This window comes from Apteryx mantelli, chromosome 19, assembly GCF_036417845.1.
Source record: "Apteryx mantelli isolate bAptMan1 chromosome 19, bAptMan1.hap1, whole genome shotgun sequence".
Lineage (NCBI taxonomy): Eukaryota > Metazoa > Chordata > Aves > Apterygiformes > Apterygidae > Apteryx > Apteryx mantelli.
Window position 1 is genome coordinate 6,978,464 of NC_089996.1, and position 15,658 is coordinate 6,994,121.

The window sequence follows — 15,658 nt, forward strand, 5'->3', positions numbered from 1 at the left end:
GGGAACGCACAGAAGGGATCATCTTCTGCTCTTATTTGAATGTTTCAGATTGTTATTATTTTCTTGCTCATCCATCCTGGCAAAGACACCTCAGCTGGACTGCTGCACTCACACCCAGCTTTTCCCTCCGTGTCACACTGGGCATAGGGTGCAAGTAACAGTGTTTGCAGAGGCACTCAGCAGCCTCCCAGTCATGGGGAAAAGGAGGTGGGGAGAGAGACAGCTCGAGGAGAGGGCTCCTCCAACGCTGCCATGAGGACCACCATTTCCGAGCCAGCAGGTATCTCTGCAGAGCTCTGAGGAAGTCATGCTGAGAATGCCAGAGTTAGATGGGGGGGCAGTAGGATGTGGGAGGATGTAGTGTCTTGCCTAAACTAGGTGAGTTAAACCTAATTTCCAACAGCAGCATTTCTATCCACATGAATTCTAGAAGGATCTCTTTCAAGCTAAGGCACGACCACAGTGTGGCCACAAATTATTCAGAGAAAGAGAGGGTGACTACGGTACATGCTTGGCTCTTCTCTGTCCTGTGACCTGACTGCGGAGCTGCACAGACACAGAGAGAGCAGAAGTCCCATTGCTGCTGTGCAAGCATCCTCACTTCAAACTTTTGCTATCCAGTAGCTATTCCTTTACTGATCTCTGGGGGTTTAAATGTGCTCCTCACAATGCCTTAAATGTAACTATTCAGAACTTCAGCTCATAGTCCAAGTTTCGTTCTGAAATTTCCATGTGTATGTTCATAAAACAGATCTAGAAATCTTTTTTTTCGAGCTTGATGTGAAGCTGTGGGTCTGGAATGGCCATTTGGAGCATCAAGTGCTGTACGACTCTTTTGATGGAACCTCTAATCTCCTTCCCAGGCATTCTGGATCTCACAGCTCTTCCTGCAAGTACTAACTTTGCAGCTGCCAGCATGAAGCTCCAAATAGCCAGAAACAGAGCTTGGATACTTTGCAAACTCTGAAGCAGTAAGCTTAATTCTGTAAACAGGTCCAGGATGAACGTGAGTTTAGGCATCTAAAGAACACAGGGAGGTGGGCAGGAGGGGAAAAATGTTCCACCCAAGCTTTCACAGCTTTTAAGTTTTAACTTTATCAGCAATATCCTTTTCTCACTGATCTATCAGAGTGAGCAGGCAGCAACGTCAAAATTCAAACTGCCATGTGACTGCCACTGTAGGACTCTGTTCTCCATTTTTCATGACTCTTAAACGCACAAAAATAGAAAGATTATTAGATTAAAGTTTGCAGAGTAATGTCCACAAGATTTATGCCCATCACCTAGAACCACAGCCTTTTGGAGATTCATCTGTCTGCTAAGGAACACCAACATTTATTGTTTATGCTTAACTAAAGGTTAGTAAGAAAAATATTTATTACAGTATTGCTATGGACACATCATAAATATTCCAGGCAGAAGTCAGATTATTTGAAAAACCAGATTAAACAAAAAACAGAATTAGACTGGGAACTGCCACATGGTCTGTGCACAGGGGCTGTCCCACAGCAATAGACCCTGGAAGAGGTAAATGGGCAGGAAATGTGAATTAAGCCAATGAAATACATAGGCCAAAGATGCTGCTGTTTAGAGAGATGTCACACAGGTTCCTCTGTTGGGTCCTCCGGAGCCAAACTCATGAGTCTGTAAGCAAGAGAGCAATCTCCTAGCTTTGTGAACTCTGTAACGATATTTATTCTCTAAGGAGAACTATATAGGAAAGAAATTACTGCTTGTACTGCACACAGGAAAGTGACTTTGACTTTCTAATCAAACACCACACAGTCTTCATACTGAAAAAGAGAAATTTCTTTTGAGCAGCAAGCCATTTTGATGCCCTATTTTCTGCAGACAAAAGACAATGAGGTGGTCTTCCCTGCAGCCAGATGAAAGTCAGAACTAGTGTTCCATAAAAATTCCTAATTCTGAAAGACAAAAAAACCCCAAACCAGCACACCTTTTGCATATCTATTGGATGGAAAATCCTGAAACAAAACCTCCATGAAGTTAAAAATTGTTTAGAGCTGTGTCTTCCTGTGTCACAGAGCTTTGAGATAGACACCCCTGCCCTGGGGCTGTCCATCAGCCTGGCAGGTCTTTCTCAGAGCAGAAGGACCCAGAAGAGGAATGCAGGTCACATTGAAGGACCTCCTGTAGGATTCACCACTAGGTTAACAAAATTAGTTTAGATCAAGTGTTACACTGTGATGGAAAAGTGCTTAGTCAGAAAACTCACAGTCAGTCCTTAAATTAACCAGGACCATGCACATGTGGCAGGCAGACAGATTGCTCTAAGTAGGTGCCATGCAAACAACTGGACGCTTCCCATCCAAGGCTGACAAAACTGCAGAGGCCCTGTCCAGCCCTCTCAGAAAAGCATCTCCAGTCTTGATCTGACAGTCTTGATTTGACACAAGATATGAAGCCAACAACCAAGCAGGCCACCTGCTACAGGTCCTGACACTTACTACATTGAACAGAACCTCTTCCTACCAGGAAGGAAGGCCTCCTGGCCTTGCTATGCAAAAGAGAAAACTAACATAGACCTGCAGCACAACCATGAGACAGTACTGCCTGGGGTCTCAAGCTTCTGCCTGCAGAAGAAAAGGCAAAGAACAGGTCTGTCACAAGGCCGCTTCATACCGAAGAACAGGCTGCACATGACAGGCCCTCACCCGGTCATGCAATGGGTCTTATCATGCCTCTTCTGAGCACAGATTCTCAGAGGTTTTCTCTTTATTCCTATTCTGAAGAACAGTATCCAAAGGTCTGCCATTCAGCCTCCACTCATCACCTCCCAAAGAAGTGAAATGCAAGCAGTCTTCATCCTCATGTTGGTGCAGGCATGTGAAACTAAGCTAGGAAGTGCTTGGCATGCGACTCTTACCAAATATCTGACCATGACAAAACTAGTGAATTCCAGGTACTTCAAGTAGGAAACACTTACCACAAGTTGACGAAGTTGATGAAACTTGGGGAGAATTCCCTTTCCTCTGAGTTGCTCAGTTGTGGTGGGTCTCCTTTTACTACTTGTGTCAACTGGTCAAACACGCTGTTCCATTTGGGGTAGGGAAATCGCCCTGTGGCCAGCTCATACTGCAAAAAGACAGCAACCACACCACTTAGGTTACTCTAAGGGAATTTCAATTAGGATACGAAAATCTCTACAAGTACCCCAGAAACCCCTAAGGGAGGAATTTATTCTTTTCCCATCCCCTATACAAAGCTCAAATGAGGAAGAGATGGGGGGAAGTTATACTCAATAGCTATTTTTGGTGCCTACATTGGGAACCTGGTCTCCCTATACAGTCAACGGAGAGAGACACCTCCAGATTTAACCTGGTTATGCCATACTTGCATGCTGTGAATGTGTCTCCTCTACCGAATTTATAAAGTGGACCAATGTTTTTATTAAGGTGCTTAAAGGTCGGAGGGCAAAATCCTTCTCCAGTCCCTTCCCAAACATCCTACAATCACTAGAGAAAACGGACACTGACACAACGATCATTTTAAAACACCAGCAGGAAAGAAAGCACATTGACAGAGGCTACTGACTCATACTCATTGCTCCCGTTTTCTCTTCAACTTCAACATCTTGGGAATGGATGACTTTTTCACACTATCAATGCACGTACCCACCAGTACTGTGGTTAGCCAGAGAGGAATCAGCAGCTGAGATCCAGGATTAGCGGCAGCTTTCTGCACAGCCAAAGTACACTAGAAGCCAGGGCTACCACAGGCTTATTTTACAGAGGCCAGGTGCTCCATTCTGCAGCACCATACTCACTAGCCTTTCTGATCTGAGATTTTGAAGAAAAAATCTCCTCTACCATCTTCCCTGTTCACATCTCTTTTGTTGCAAAACATAGCTGCAGCTAAACGTATCCTCAGGGGTTCAGGGGAGCCATCTGCCTTGACAGGAATTCTATTCTTTATGAGCCAGGAGGTGCCCACTTCAATCACAACATGCAAATGCTTCACAGCAGAGGGGCTGGGCTTTGCTTCATGCATGCATTTGACACCAACCAACTCCATTACACTGCAGAGGGCATTAAGGCTACCCATTAGGAAAGTACAGTACCATGCAGCAGAGGCTTTAAATGCCACTCACTTACCAATGTAATTCCCAAGCTCCAGACATCTGAGCGGACATCATAGCCTTGCCTGGATGCACTGGGATCTATCCTTTCAGGCTGAAACAGGAAGAAGAACTAGTCAAACAATGTGCAGTGCGGGAAGGAACAACAAGCATCTTCAAACTTAGAAAAAACTCTAACGTGCCCCTGGGCAAAGCCTGGCATGTCTCTAGAGGCAAACTTGTTGCTAGGACATCCAGCTCCAGCAGAGAAACATCTTAACGAATCAAACACTGACTTGATGGAGGTCTAGTCTAAAAGGTGATCTGCAAAGGCAATATTCAGCACAGCCCACTCCTTTTTTTTTCCTTTTTTGCAAGTGTCTCAATAATTATTACTCTCTACTACTTGTTTAGTTTTGTTTAACCTCAAGATCTCTTTAACATAAAGTCTAGCTTTCTCTGTTTTTGCAGCAGAGTTCTCCCTAGGGAACCGCATGAACTCGAATAAACATCATCTCATCCATCAGTGCGGGGAACTGAGGTTTAGCAGCATCTATCAGAGCTCTTCTTCCCAACTGTTTTTTGGTTGCTAAACCTCAAGAGGTATTAAAGATGCATTTTAAGAACCACTCTTCTCTGTGAGTTTTCAGGTATCCCTGCAAGGCAACTAAGAGGTCGTGATGTTACTGGGTCTTCAGACATTCAAAAAGTCTTCTCTAGATAGCAATACTGAGCTAGACATGGATGATCTATACCAAAGAACGACATATCCAGAGCGAGTGCACAAGTGCACATCATCTTTGTGAAAAACCTCATTCTGCCTCCTTTTATTAAAAACGTAATTATTAAGATGCCAAAAGAAACACGGCCTCACTTAGTTTGGACTACAACAGTGATAAAGAGACCTGAATTATGGTAAAATACTAAAATATCAGGTACTTGAAATACTATGGAAGTACTGTTTGCTTTGTAAGCTACATGCAATTTTGCAGTGCTTAACAAAGAGGGAGGCTGAAGAATGCCACGTAATGAACAAGTCCCCTTAGTGCATTCACAGTCTTCCACTGGACCACCATGTGTGTGACGAAGGCTACTTCAATCTCACAGCATGATACAGTACCTCCTGGCCCCAAACAAGCATGGCATTTCTGGTTGCTCTCTCAGGCTGCCTGCTTTCCTCTTTGCAGCCCACCATTTGCACACAGCTGCCCCAGCTGTGACTGCTTCCAGATCTCTCCCATTCACTGAATCACCGTGCTCTTCTCCAACAAGGAAATTTGTGCAGGTTGCCACCCACACATATCCACACAGAGAAGGGAGATCAAGTTTCCATCAGGCTTAAGTGGCTCTACACTCTGGTAGTGGACGTCCCAGCTTGCTTTGGCCTCTCCTAGAACCTTCTTGTTTCCACTACCCCTTGTCCAGTACATGGTATATTCCCTTCCCAATGTCACTGATGTGTTTTATCATCCTTGCTTCCAGTTATAATGCCCACATTGAAACAGGTTGGGTCCAAAGGCCATGCCCTGGACACTCTGCCCTTTCCTACCCTCCCAGGCCTATTACTTTGCTTCTCATTCTTACCCTTTGGTTATGACTTCCATTTGGTCTTAAGATCACGGCTTAGATTTTGCCATACTGACTTTTACGGACTTTTCAATAATCCTGGTGAGATGACATGTGAAATGATATGATTATTAAAATTCAACTCTCTTAAACCTCTCTCGAAGTCAAAATGCTCTCTGTGATGTATTTCAACAACCAGTCCAAAACATTTGCAAGAAAGACAGCAAACAGAAAATGCCAGCAGTAGGAAGGCAGATAGAAGAACATGGCATCAACAAGAGAACAGCATTAGATGTGGCATGGCAGGCACTTTCTTTGTCCCCCCATACAGAGAAGGTTACAGAAGAATCCTGCACTGAAAAAGTGCTTCCAGAAACTCTCATAAATCACACTCATAGATAATGCTGTGTCTATCCTCCCTGTCTCAATGCCATGGGCGGCAGGCTGGACCCCCAACCCTCCCATAGCCTGCTCTGCCTAAGGTACCCACACAGCTCCCTCCTTGGTCCACAGATCTCAGGTCCCAGAGCAGCAATCACACAGGAACAGCCTGACTCCATCAGCTACTAGTAATTGTATCCCAGCCCGATGGGACACCCCATTCTAACTGTACTGTACTGCTGTGATTGCAGCCCCACAACGCTAGCCCTGGTCTCTCTCTCTGCGTAAAGCTCTCCGCTGCCATCCTCTTCCCTCCAACCACTCCTGCCAGGCGCTGGCAGCATGTTCCTCCTGCCCTCTTGGTTCCAGCAGTAGCAGGAGACAAGGGAGAGGAGCAGATCAACCTATCCCTACCCTGTCCTTCAGATATGTCACCAATGCTCCTTCTTTCTTCAGAAAATGCCTCAGCACATCAGCTCTGAGAGAGCACATGGCACTCTCTGAGACTGTGGAGGGTGTGGTGGTCCCTACATCTGAGCGTAAGGAGGTGAGGATATCACACCACCTCCTCTGCTTGGGTATGTAATCTGAGCCCTCAGAAGGATGATATCCACTAGACAACATGTAGGTCATGACAGTCAAGGAGTAGAGAAAGGTCTGTGGAGCACCACATCCAGCTTCTCAAACATCAGTGACCTCTTACTCAAGGATGTAACTGCACTGCGTCACTTGGGCATAGTGAGGCAGCTGTTGCATCACTGCCTGGCCAGCACCACTAGCTTCCGCCAGGAGTCTCCCAGGTTCTGTGACAAGACTTTGCCTTGCTGAGCTGGCATGTTGCCTTGCTTACCCTCATCACCAGTGAGGGTTCCTACTCTTGACAACAGCGAAGTACACTTGTAATGTTCTCTGATATCACATCCTTTGAGAAGACTATGTGTTCCCTCACACTATGCTCCCCCTGTTTGTGCCCTGTCTGGAAAAAGGAGATGGAGAAGAGTAGGGAATTGACTTCAAGGAGGCAGAGGAGAGACCTGGAAACCACAAACAAGTCAGGAGATGTGTGGGGAAATGGAAGCAGGAGGATTTGCAGCCACTAGGACTCTGCTAAAATAATGAAAATGGCCACATGAACAGCCATTATTGCCAGGGTTTCGGAGGTACAGCATGGGGTGACTGCCAAGCTTGCCAAGGGTCTCCAGGGCACAGGACTTCCCTTTGTCCACACACAAGCTGTGCTGCAGGCCACCATGGTCAACAAAAGATGGATTCCGTGGGCAGTATGTACCCTCGCACCATGAAAAACAGAGTCACTTCACAGGAACCAGGAACACTTTGTGATTAAAGACTTCCTCTAATGCACCAATATGGTGTGCTCAGCCAATATAATTGACATCAGCATGCAGGAATAATGGGGGTGACCTGGCTCTGCAAACTGGAGGAATTACAGTACAGACAGTTGGGGACACCGGAGAGGAATGCATGTCCTCTCTGCAGCCCTGGCACAGCAGGTCATGCCATACCTCCTGAGTGCTGCCAGGACATCTGCATGTCAGAAAGCTGCCACTGAAGACCAGATGGCACAGGGCCACTACAACGCTACAGAGATTATGGCAATAGTGGCCTTGCCAGTGTCAGGGCTCCTATATCACAGATTTATAGGGAATGCGGTGCATTAGCATGAGAGATGGCAAGAGAAGTTTACAGACTGGAGAAATGATTGCTTTTTGTGCAGCACAATGAGTTATGGGACTGCATGGATAACAGATATCTTGGGAAGGGGCTCAAGTGCTAAAAGCCTGTGCATTACAGGGATAGAGAGGTAGATGGCACTTCAAAGAGCATCCAGGTCTTTCAGCAGGCTAGACATCTCTGGGCACCATAGGGCATCCTTGAGGTCTACAGTGGGGACAGAGCTGGCATGTTCTAGTCTGAAGCACCCACAGAGGGGCAGCCTTCAACTGTGACCAAGCAGAGGAGTGCAGATGTAGCAACAGGCACTTGGCCCTAGACAGTGGTGGCACAGTTATAGGGAAGGCAGGATGGACCAAAATAAATCCTGTCTAAATTCAGAGCAGAAAGAATCCTGGGAATTTTCCATGTGGATGACATGGGAGCAATTAGCACCAATGAAGGAAGAGTCAGTGTGTTACACTCCAGGGATCTGGAACGAGAAATACAGACAAAACTCGGCTCTTGCCAGATGTCCTTCTAATGCCAAGTGCAAATGAGGAAAGGAAATGGCTGAGATGGAGATCAACCACTGGATGTGCTGATGGTGTAAAGAGGCAGGGTATGAATGCATGAAACATGGGTAAAGACTGTCACAGGGGCTTCTCTCCATTTGAATGTGCACGTAGGCACCAGCATCTTGACTGAAAAAAATAAGCAAGGTATGAAATACCAATCCTCCCCTCTTCTCCAAGCCCCCTGTCTAAGTAAACGCATGCAAGTCAGGGTACACAAGTATTCACAAGTATAGATGCACATACAGCTTCCTACAGTGTTCAGCTGTTTTGTGTTGCTAAAGAGAGAAGTACATTTCTAGGAAAATTCAATTCTTGAAGCTCAAATCCTGGATTTTTACTGGTTATTTAATTGAGGAATTTTATACCACATGCACTGTAAATTCAGCAGTTCTGCCTACACAGCATTAAAAGGTGTATAACAAACTCTTACTTGCATCTTAAGCCAATGTGTCACTAAAGTAAAAGAAATAAAAGGTTATAAGGAGTGAAGAAACACTAGAAAGAGCTAAAATTTAACAATATAAAAAGCAGAATGAAATCTCCAGTATATAAACTCCCCCTCCCCCTAAAACACAGGAACAGATGGATGCGAGACGGAGGCTGCCAGCTTCCCTTGGAGATGATATCTTCAGACATACATAGCATGCGATTGAAGAGCTTTAGAAACAAAGTTAAGGGACTTCCTTGCCTTTGGTTGATAATAGGAGTAAGGTAAAGCACTGTACCTCTGAAAACTGGTCATGCAGGCTGCAGCTGCAGAGTTATCTATGCCAAATTCAGCTGCAAATCACACAGCAAGTTATAAACAGGGCTGGCTAGAGTTAATAGACCTTTACTGCTCTGACACAAACTGGATACGAGTCTTGCAGGCAAGAACCGTGGCTCCTCAGCATGCTATTCTGCTGTTGTGTTAACCAATATACCAAATATGTACTTGTTTAGGGAATGCTCAAGACAAAAATGTCATCTCCCCCTTGGTGATGACCCCATTACCATGGCTTTATCATTTACACGGCTGTGCCCTGCAAGGGACTCGGCAAGTGCTCTCAGAGAAGCATTTGTCACTGTCCAAGCAACTCAGCTCTCGAGGCTAACTCCAAACTGAAGCCACAGAAAGCAGGGGAGCAATGTTTCTGAACAGCTGCCTGCAGAGTTGTGCAACAGCAATGGAAACCATGTTTAGGACCATAAATAACTAGTTTGGGAAATTCTTCTGCTGTTCAGTAAAGGAAAATCCTGTCACTCACTTTTCATGTTTCTGTATTTCTCAAGAAGAATATTCCTATGGTGAAGAGCAACTTGCTCTTCTTTCGAGGCTCTCTCCCACACAGGCCTCTTGCACAGTCACAACTGGAGCATGGAGCGACGGCCAGTGTCAGCAAAACAACAGACAGCTGTGGCCTAGCCAGGGACAAAAGCCATGGGCAGAAAGGAGAGCAGGAAAAAGGCACTGACTAGTTGGGCTCTCAGACCTACCTCTCCTGTTACCTCCTTCTCCAAAGCACTAGGATGCCGAGTGCAGCTCCCTCTTGCCTGCTGAGAGCTCTGAATTTTTTATTCCTGACTGTACAAGATCCTGGAAACAACAGGAGTGGAGGGAGCCCCTTTCCTGATTCCTCTACAGGGCTGGCCTGGGAGTTTAAACCCTGCCAAGCTAACTGGTTCACCACCAGCCCTGTGGACATAACCACCTTTACCAATACCTCATGGAGAAGAGACAGTCCTGCTCTGTGAGGTGACTATCCTTGGGGGGACTTGCCATGCTGCTCCTTGAGCAGATCTTGGCGCCCAAGACACAGCCCTACAGTGGGTGCTAGAGCTCCAGACAGGTATGGACATTCGGCCACTCCTTCTGCCTGGTGTTACTACTCTGCTCAACAGGAAGTTTTGGGGGCTCTCCCTTAGGTAACACCTAATTCTTCTACTGGCTGCTAGAGAGCTGAAGTGTCTAATTTCATTGAGATCTCAATTCTTATGCGCAGTGATGCCTAATAAGCTTTCTGGATCTCATGCTGGGCACGTAGAAGCTCACAGAAGGTGACCTCAGTGCTGGAAAAGCTTTGGTCTAAGAACACAGATGTGAGTCATTCACACAAGCAGTGAGAGCAATGCACAGTCATATTTTACTCGGTAAAGTCTTTTCTAAGGTTATACCCTCCTCTCCTGTACTAGGTGACTGACGAAAAAGCTATTAGCCCTTTATTTTCTCTGGGCCTGTTATCTCAGCACCAGTCACTATAGGGATCATGGAACATCCTATGCAGCAGCCTGTCCTAGTTGCAGGAGGAGACACGGCTGCTCAAGCAGGGTGTGATGCAGCAGAGGAAAGGCAACACAGCATGATGAGTGGAACAGCTGATAGGGAAGCGGAGAACACAAGTTCTTCTTCTGTCTTTGTTGCTGAGCAATTGTGGACAAGCCACTTCCCCCTGCTCCTCAGTTTACCATCTATAAGACAGCAGCAGTAACACTTGTCTCCGTGTAAAGCACTTTCATACCTACTGATGAAAAAACACTACATAAGAGATTAGAGTATTATGATTATCAAAAAATACATCAGCCAAAATATTCATCCATGTTTTGACTTTTTAATTCAGACATTCCTTCAAAAATCCCCTCTGTTCTTTGATTTCCTGTCCCTCCCCCTCACCCAGGTCAGCAATGAAGCCTGTGGCTGCAGAGAGATTATCAGTAGAGATCATGTTTCTAGAGAATGGCCTTTCCTCCCCTCCTATTTCCTTTACATATTTACTCTGAGAGAATGTTTCATTTAAAAAATTCTCCAACAGCATTTTCCAGGTGGAGACACTGGTTTCCGTTCGCACAGGAATACCATCTCCTCCCAGTTTGCTTTCCTATCAGAATTTGAATTCCTCGGTCTGGATCTCAATAGCAGGAGGATCCCAGGAAAGCGACGGACTGGTGGATAGGGGATTCTGGTTAGGCATGTAGAGATGGCCAAGAACATTAATGAAGGCAACAAGGTTTTACTGGGCTTAACCTTTTCCATCCTGTTGAAAAAGGCAAATGTGTTGCCATAACATACTTGGACTAGTCCAGTGCATCATTCAGACCACAACTAATCAAGCACTGATATTTGCATTAGTAAATGATAAACTGAGTTCAAGAATGTAACTGTTCATGAAAGGTCACTAAACAGTGGGAAAGACAGCATTTATAATAGGCTCTCAAAGGGATCTTTCCTTCGCCTAAGGCCATTGATATCCAAGAAAATATAAAACTAGTTCTACTAAATTCTGTGTATCATCAGAAAGTTGACAGTGTGTTAAATAAGGGTTCCTGATGAGCTAGTGTGATTTGAACCACTTGATATAAGCTGGGCTCATTTTAATATGGCTGGATGTTGACTCACACAGCCAGAAACAGAAAAAGCATCACTCTGTGATGAGGGACAGGGTCCTAGAAAAGGACGAGAGAGCAGAAAAGCCCATAGGAATATCATGGTTAAAGGAGCATAACAGAGGTTATGCACTAAGAGCAGGTGCTCTTATTATATTCACAACAGGTGAGATGACTGCTGGAAGTTTGTCCAATTTCAAGGTCTACTTTTGCAAAAAGATGCTAAAAAACTAGAAAGGGTTTACATCTGAGCCATAAAATGCAATCCAATCTACCTTAAGGGCATAAGCTGCTCAGTCTATTAATCTTCTCAAAGAAAACCTTAAAAGGTGACTTCATCACAGTTAGAAAGTACCTACTGGGGAAAGAGGCTGTGGTAAGTAAAGAACTCCTTAATTCAGCAAACAAACTAGGACCAAAGAGTCCATGGCCATCATTAAAATAAGACTAACTCATATAAAAAAGATGGTGGTAGGAGGGTAATTACTGACCAGGACAACTTCACGGGCAATATGGTAGATTCTCTGATACTTGAAGAGGAGTCTAGAAGTAAGACTGAAACCTTGAAGGGCATCTCCATCTGGTGTTGTTTTAAAAGACCACACATCAGTATCCCAGAGCTTCATGCACCCCTTCAGTGCCATCATCACCACCTCTTCTAAGAACTTTCTTAGAATAAGAGGGCCAAGCTCTGGAGAGGAAGCAATTTTGGAGGGTTGGGAGGCATTGTTTCAGTCAAGTTAAGCAGTTTCAACACAGAACCTCATTGAATATCTCGAGTTTGGTAGTTTTGCCCTGGAAGTCCTTGGATTCATTACAAAAGACTAAAGTGCAGTCCATGGTCTTCAGGCCTAACCAGTATGCATGTTTTCAAACACATACTGAAACGAAGGAGGAGTCCAGAAGAAAGCAATGAAATGGAAAGATTTCTGATCCTAGAGGATTCTCTGATGTAGCAGAGAAAGGAAAACAAGAGAAGATGTCTAGAGATGAAATTTCATACATTCCAACTAGAAATGAAGTATGACAAAGTGCAGATGGTCAGCAGCAAAGGTGAATCATCACCGGGTAGCTCAGACAGGGCAGGAACAGGCTAGAATCACTGTCACTTTGAGCCTTAAAATCTGTTTTCTCTTTGTAAAAATCACTTCCATTCAATCAGAAGCTCTTGGTCCATGTAAAGGATCATAACTGAAGCTGCACCATCTGTGTTCAGATGGTTGTCATTCTGGTCTCGTCACCTGTGAAAGTTTCTACTTGCACTCTGCCCAGCAAGGCCCTCACCCCTAGCTCTAACTCTGACCCCAGTCCATTCCACATTAAGGGAAATCAGGAGCCCTTTCACTCCACAAGCTCTTGAATATCTGGCCCTAAATAAACCTGGGTTAGTGGAACAGGCTCTGTTCCAACGTAGTAGAGCTGGCACTGGGGAGAAGGGTGGAAGTGAATTTGCTCTAATGGAGCAACAGATCACATCGCCCTATTCACCTCCGGCTGCACAGATTGGCTTGTATAGCTGAGCCCAGAGGCCACAGAGGACCTTGGAAGAGTTGAGCTACTGTTTCAGACTGCCTGCAAACTCAGAGGAATGTCCTAAAAAAACTACCACAGATAGGGCTAAATGCCTCTCAGTCTAAAATGGAAGTGAAGACGATGGTGTAGGATGTGACTCTCCAAGCCCAGCCCACATGCCCAACTCCGTGAATGCCAAGCTGATCTGCACGATCTGGGAAGGTATGGCAAGAAAAAGGATCTGTCCCCATCCTGGTAAAGGCCTTGCTCTCCTCTCCATGTGCTGTTTGTCCAAGAAAACTCAGAAGAATGATCAGTCTCCAAAGGGATTTTCTGTAGCATTTGAGAGGCTTCAAAAACCCAGGGCAGAGGATGGAGGCTGCACCTCCTGCTCAGTGTGCCCAGGCCTACAGGCTCCAGCAATAGCTCAGAGCAGGAGCTGCCTGCATGTCCTCCCTGCTCCATTGCTGAGGGTCACTCAGCAGCAAGGAATGGATGGACAAGGCGAAGGCCGGACTCATCTGTGTCCAGATCTCAGTACCAGGGTAATTCACTGGCAGGAGAGAAAGGGTAACACTGTCAAGTGGCACCAGCAGCCCCTCAGCCTGCTTTGTGTATGCAGCAGGTGCACAGAGTGCTCCCACTCTCAGTAGGAAAACACTCAGCTTCAGGGCTCCTCCTGCAAAATCCCCATCAGGCCTCCCGAAGCAGAATCCCTCTCTACCCTCAACAGCATGAGCAGCAAGAGTCAGGGAGCCACACAATGAGTTGTCAGATAGCTCAGGAACAACAGGGGAGACTCACACCTGTGCACCTCAGACCTCCCATGCAACCCTTCACCTTCATCCTTCGACTCCCTCCCCATACCTGACCCTGCCTTATGAGCCTTACCCATCTCTGTCTACAACTTCATTGCTATGATGATTATGTCCTGCTATGTTTGGCTTTGAATCAGCCTTTTTATACGTAACTAAGATCAGTGGGGAGCTACCCTGGCCCACCCCAGCACAATCAGCTGTGCCCCACGCAGAGCAAACCCACGTCAAGCAGAAGTTGTCTGCTGTTTCCAGCTTGAACTCACAGAACAGGAATGTGAATCAGATCCGATCTACTTCCTCTTCATTTAAAGACACAAGCTCTGCTCAGCAACCTGCAATGCCTCCCTAGAGCAACTATCTCCAAAATCTGATTTTTAGGCACTTCCCATATAAATTCCAGGGTAAAAACAACTTGGGGGGGGGGGGGACTTTTTTTTCCCCCCCTTTTAATATTCTCCTTCACAAAACTCACATCCTGCCCGAAACACTTCTAGCTGAATGGTTTGCTTACACAGGTGGCTGGTAGCAAGTTTCCCTAGGTTTATGTAAATTGTCTGTGCAGACAAGTGTCTAAATGGACTAGATGGAAATCCCTTCCTGTCTCTTCTCCAGAAGGAGAGACGTGAAAGTGCTGAAGCACAGACATGACCTCAGTGCCTGCAATGGAAGCTGTTCAGCATGGGCTGTGCATTGAGTGATGTAAGGAGCTAAGTTTGGACAGGAGAAGTCCCACACTGGGCGAACCTCATCGACAATTTTAGCTTATGAATGAGTAAGCAGAGGTATGTTCTCAGCCGAAACCACTGAAGTATGCGAGTGACATCACCAGCATGCGAGTGATAGAAGGGATGTGCTCAGAGCTCAGGCATCTCCCGAGTTATTTGCTATGCTGCTACTGTCAGAAAGTGGAACCGATCCACACTGCTCAGACAGGGACAGTTTTCCCCAAAACCCGTTGTCTTAAATCACAGAACTATGGCTGGGTGCCAAGTTTCAGACCAAAAAACAAAAGAAAACAAAACAAAAAAAAACAAATAAATCCAACACACAGATTACAATTCAGAAGCATCCCAGAGGACTTTTAACTGCCTGAAGTCAAACCTAGAAACAGCCTGACTGTTCAGTTAAATGACTGACTGAGCCCGATGAAAACCTGGGCATTGGGTCAGGAATGTGAAGCTGAAACATAGACTCTTGCTGCTGCTCTGCCTGGATAAAGGATTCACACAGCTCCCACATCCACGCAGCCTCTCCCTCCACATGCACATGGGGAGCCGGGGAAAGCACAGCACAGAGCCTTCATTGTTACTTGCCTTAGGAATTCTCTCTTTCCGCGCATGGCCTGAACTCTGTCTGTACCAGCCATTTGAATGTGGTGACGCAGCCTCCGCGCAGCAATGGAGGCCAGCTCCAGAAGCGAGTGCCTTTCTTCACCGAGGGAGAAATGAGGTGAAGGCAGTGAATCTTTGGTCCTCTTCATCATGCACACACATGGAAATGCACCAGAAGTGCATTTGCTGGGACACAGGCAGTACGTTAGCGCTAAGAAGTCACCTGTGTCCCCTCATCACTGTACATCTCCTTGCACACCACCTGGCCTTGGCAATTTGACCGGGAAGAGGACAACACCTCAGTTCAGGTCTCATCACAACTGTGACAATTCCATCCTTACATCACAACAAGGGCGATGCTAT

The 15,658-nt window shown here is 45.9% G+C and overlaps 1 protein-coding gene across 4 annotated transcripts in view; it reads right to left on the reverse strand.

The window, feature by feature from the left end:
- The window catches only part of MAP2K4 (mitogen-activated protein kinase kinase 4), a 112,457-nt gene that overhangs the window by 7,046 nt on the left and 89,753 nt on the right, over positions 1 to 15,658 (reverse strand). For all 4 annotated transcript variants that reach the window (XM_067308153.1, XM_067308151.1, XM_067308152.1 and 1 more), the window contains 2 exons: positions 4,116 to 4,193; positions 2,948 to 3,096 (listed from right to left, as the gene is read on the reverse strand). In XM_067308153.1, coding sequence (XP_067164254.1) covers positions 2,948 to 3,096; positions 4,116 to 4,193 — 227 coding nt within the window. The remainder of the gene's footprint in view (positions 1 to 2,947; positions 3,097 to 4,115; positions 4,194 to 15,658) is intronic.